Genomic DNA, 4,281 nt, shown 5'->3' with positions numbered 1-4,281 from the left:
CACACACACACACACACACATACCATCTGCTCCTGGGCTGTGCGCTTCTCTCGGCAGTATATCGAGACTTTGAAGGCCCTCTTCCCCGAGGGCGAGGAAGAGCAGCACGAGGCGGACGCGCCTCCTTCGCAGGCGGCCAGCACTGGCGCCGATGACGAGCCAGCGGTCGTGCCGGCCTTCAAGATTGGTGACAAGGTGGACGCCCTGTACAGCGCGGACAACCTCTGGTATCCGGGCGAAATCACTGCCATCTCCGGCGGCGGTCGCATGTACACGGTCCTTTATGAGGGGGTGCGTTTCGGGCTGTCACATTTTTCCATCCTCCCTCTCTCGCCCTCTGTATACTTGTGTATATATGTGCATGCATATGCCCATATCCATATTTCCTGCCCCCCCCCCCCCTCCATGGTCCCGCTATTCCGATTCGCTGACTGACATGCCGCCCTGTCGGTGGGTTTCTGGCGACGCAGTACAACAATTCCGAAATCCAGACACTGGACACCATTCGCGCATCAACACGCGCCGAGTCTCCTTCGACCGTGGATGCCACGCAAACCAGTACGACTGGCGCTCTTTTTTTTTTCCCCTGCACACACACACACCCCTGTCACTCACACCCATCCCCGCCTTTTGCACACCATAGAGCCGGCCACCAGCGACGCGCCGCCCCCCAGCCGGGCCAAGAACATCCCCCCGACAAAGGTCCTGAAGGCCCGCCAAAGCGAATGGCAGGCATACCAGAGCCAGCGGCGCGTGCGCGGCCCTGGCACTGGCATGCTTGGCAAGAGCATCTTCTCCTCCCCTGCCACGGCTGCCGGTGCGCATTGCTGTCCTGTCCTCCTGACTCCTTCCTGGGCGCGCGCGCGCGTGCGCATGGATATGTTGCCGCTCGCCGCACATACTGACACTTGGATCCCTCCTTTCGCCGCCCCCCCCCCCTCCCCTCCCACACACGCACACACACACACACACACACACACACACACACAGGCCGCGTTGGTGTGATTGGCAGCGGTCGGCAGGCTACCGGCCTGTACCAGGCCCGTCGACACACTTTCAACAACCTTCCGCCCTCCGGAACCGGGCCCTCGAGCTCCCTGGACCCTGCCGCTCGGCGCTGAGAGCCCTCGGGGCTTGCTCCCGCCGTGTTACTCCACTCCACGCGTGTGCCCCTGTGCAGCCCTCCCTCGAAGAAAAATAATACACAAAATCCCCAGACAGACCGGCGCCTCGGCAGACAGAGCAACAACGCAGTCCCCATGTGGTGAAAGGGCGCCCCATGCCCGGGACAGTGGGCAAGGGAATGGATGTGTATGACCCCTCCGCGGGCCCAAGCGCTAGTTGTGAGTGGGCTCACTGTGGCGGACTTTCTCGAAGACAATGGACCAGTTTTCTTTTTCCCAGCCAACCGACCGGATGTGCAGGCTCTCGGCGCCGGTGGTGCTGGCGGCCAGCTGCATGGAGGCCATTTGGACCAGGTTCTCCAGCTCGAACTCCCGGAAAAAGTGGTAGTACCGGGTGAGATCCCGGTCGGACGCGGGGGATTGTTTTTGCGGCGGCTGTTGGGCGTGCGGCGCCTCGCGGGGAAGTTGCCAGCCCACCAGGAGATCCTGCTCGTTCTCGATGATCGGCTCGGTCGGGGCTGCTTGCCGGGCTTCGGCGCAAATGTGGCACAGCACGGGCCCGGTCGCCGGCATGGGGCGCTCCAAACCCGGGCAAGAGGAGGCGAAAAGCGCCCTGAATCCGGCCCTTGAGCCGGCAGATGTGTCCGAGCAGCCAGGACAAGTGCCGGGCCGGGACCCAGGCAGAGCCCAGGCAGTTACCAGACCCACGCCCCCGATGCCCAGGACGCGGGCCATTTCCTGCAGCCCGGGGAATGTCAGCACCAATGCCGAGCGGCGATCTTCTCGCACGAGGGAGGAGGGGGGCAGGTGGAGAAAGAGAGAGGGAGGGAGAAAGCATGGGGGGGGGGGGGGGTGCGCACCAGGATGGATGCAATGCGGCGTTGGGTGGTCATGAAGTGGTGGATAACCGCAATCGAAATGCATGCGTCCTACATCGCAAGGCAAGCGGCGATGGTCAGGCAGGCGCGTGGACACGAAGGTGCCAGGAGGTCACAACGAGAGCGTACAAAGAGGCCTGCCCGGTGGGGAAGGGCCAGGCTGTGGGCAACGGCCACTTCGTTCGGCGGCACGCCGGGGAGGTGGTTTTCCGCAGCAAGCTCTGCCAGAGGCCGGCAGAGGTCACTCCCGACCATGATCAGCGGCAGAGGGGAGAAGTCCTCCGAGACAAAGCGCGTGGACTTTTGCTCGCGCACGGTGCGCACCACCGGCCGCCGGGGCGCACACCCCGCCCCGGAGAGAGGTGCCAGAGACATATACCGACCATTGCCGCAGCCGGCATCCAGGACCAGCGACCCGGCTGGCAGGGCCCCGAGGAAGGCACGAATGCCGGGCCATGTCTGCGCCGCGGCCGGGTCCACCCCCCCGGCCCCGTCCAGCCAGACACACATGTGTTAATCTCGAGGGAAGGTCCACGACCGGGCGCACTGAGAGGGCAACGCACCCCGGCGCGAGTGGCGCTGAAGCTACCGGCAATCGCGTCATACACTTCGTGCACATACTTCCGCTCCTCGCGCCGGGCGACCAGCTCGAGGTCCGCCTGCTGCGGGGGGGAGCCCCCCTCGGGGGCTGCGGCCATGCGGAAACGCGACCGGCGCTTGCTCATGCTGTGACTGGCGGAGGTAGGGGGTTCGGGAAAGAGGCCCAAGTGTCCGCGCGCGCGGGGGAGAGGGAGGGCGAGGGGGGGGGGAGGGGGGCGAAAGGGGCGCGTGAGAGGGGCGAGGGCACGGGGAAAGTGGCAGCAGGTGTGGCCCACACGGCGCATGGGCTGGGGTGCTTTTCTGGCGAGGGCATTTTCAAGCGTTCCCCTCGCCTCGCCCCGGCAGGACGCAGATCGCGGCGCTAGCGCCAAGATTGGGTGCCAACGAATGGGCCTCGCCCACGCGCGGGCGCGTTCCGCCGGCCTGGCGTGGGTGCGCATCCCCCCCCCCCCCCCCCCCCCCACTCTCCCGCTCTTTCCCTCGTCCTCCTTCTGCCTCCCCCGAACCCCCCTGTGCGGCGCTCGGTCTGCCTGGCTCGCCTGTGGCTGTGGAGGTGTTGTATTGCCTTCTGGTCCCCGCCCAAGGAAACCCGCTCTTACGCACAGCGAGCGGCTGGCCCGCGTGCGCATATGGACACCGCTGCCCCTGTGCATGCAGGCGCACACATGGGTGCGCTGGCCTCTCGACACATGGCCAGCCGCCGTGCAGCAGGAAGACACAGGCACGAAGGAGAGATGGACGAGAGAGCGAGGGAGAGGGGAGGGGGTATGTGTGTGGAAGAGGAAGGCAGAAAGCCCTCGCAGGGTAAGCTGCGGGATTACTCGGCGGCAGCCGGGGCAGCCGCGTCGCCGGTAGCCGCGTCGCCGGCAGCTGCGTCAGCTCCGCCGCTGCTCTCGGCCGTGGCCGGGGAGAAGTGCTCACCCTCCTCGCGGAAAAGAATCCGCGCACCGGTAAGGGTGACATAAAGGAGATGGAATTCCTGTGGACATGCAGAGATGTGTGCGCGGGTGCATGAGGCGCAAGTGTACGCGGGCACAGGGGACAGGATCGAGGGCGAGGGGATATGTCAGTCATTGGCGACACAGGGGGGGGGGGAACGGGGCGCGAGGGCGGGATGGGCCCAGGTGTGCGCACCTTGCGATACAGGTCCAGCTTCTTCTTGGCCAGGATGGTCGACTGACGCTGATCCTGGCTATTGAGGCGGCCACCGCCGCCCAGGGTGCTGGAAGACACCAGCAGGTCCGAGGCTCCGACACCGCCGAGGCTGCCGAGGTTGGCGTCACCACCGGAGCCCAGGCTGCCGGAGGCCGCGGCCTGGTCGATGCGTCGAGCCGCCTGCTCATAGTGGTTGTGCACCGATGAGAACCAGTGCAGCGCATCGAACTTGCTGTCGAGGTCCAGCAACTTCAGGGCGTACGCCACACCCAGGGCAAATCCGTCATCGGTGAAGGCCGCGCCATCCGGGCGATTCTTGTCCAGGCGATCCTTCGAAGCCACCATGTGCTCCACATGCGACAGGGTCAGCGCCGGGACCAGCAGGTAGAAGTGCTTCAGGTGGACGTTACGCGGGTGGCGCGAACCGGCCGCAAAGGCGTCCACCAGGTTCCGGAAGTAATCCGTGCTGGAGGAGAAGGTCTCCATCAGGTTCTCCAAGGTGGCATCCATATTCCTGCGTGCGT

The 4,281-nt window shown here is 65.5% G+C and overlaps 3 protein-coding genes across 3 annotated transcripts in view; 1 reads left to right on the top strand and 2 right to left on the bottom strand.

Annotated features, from left to right (window-relative positions):
- Positions 1 to 1,121, top strand: part of H696_01505 (hypothetical protein) — a gene marked incomplete at both ends in the record, with an annotated part of 1,395 nt that extends 274 nt beyond the window's left edge. Inside the window, 4 exons of the mRNA XM_009495401.1 lie at positions 58 to 291; positions 471 to 558; positions 644 to 817; positions 991 to 1,121. Coding sequence (XP_009493676.1) covers positions 58 to 291; positions 471 to 558; positions 644 to 817; positions 991 to 1,121 — 627 coding nt within the window. The remainder of the gene's footprint in view (positions 1 to 57; positions 292 to 470; positions 559 to 643; positions 818 to 990) is intronic.
- Positions 1,122 to 1,337: 216 nt separating this feature from the next.
- H696_01504 (hypothetical protein) lies at positions 1,338 to 2,727 on the bottom strand (the record flags this gene model as incomplete). Its single annotated transcript, XM_009495400.1, has 5 exons — positions 1,338 to 1,862; positions 1,985 to 2,053; positions 2,132 to 2,246; positions 2,349 to 2,461; positions 2,566 to 2,727. 5 exons carry the CDS (start codon positions 2,725 to 2,727, stop codon positions 1,338 to 1,340), a joined length of 984 nt encoding a protein of 327 aa, XP_009493675.1.
- Positions 2,728 to 3,142: 415 nt separating this feature from the next.
- H696_01503 (hypothetical protein) overlaps positions 3,143 to 4,281 on the bottom strand; it is a 6,014-nt gene continuing 4,875 nt past the window's right edge. The window contains exons 7-8 of the mRNA XM_009495399.1: positions 3,737 to 4,271; positions 3,143 to 3,581 (exon numbers count right to left, since the gene is read on the bottom strand). Of these exons, the coding sequence (XP_009493674.1) occupies positions 3,420 to 3,581; positions 3,737 to 4,271 (697 nt within the window). The 3' untranslated portion in view covers positions 3,143 to 3,419. The remainder of the gene's footprint in view (positions 3,582 to 3,736; positions 4,272 to 4,281) is intronic.

Source organism: Fonticula alba (genome assembly GCF_000388065.1).
Source record: "Fonticula alba strain ATCC 38817 unplaced genomic scaffold supercont2.2, whole genome shotgun sequence".
Classification (NCBI taxonomy): Eukaryota; order Rotosphaerida; family Fonticulaceae; genus Fonticula; species Fonticula alba.
The sequence above is the reverse complement of the archived record's forward strand: the minus strand, read 5'-3'. Positions and strand labels throughout refer to the sequence as shown.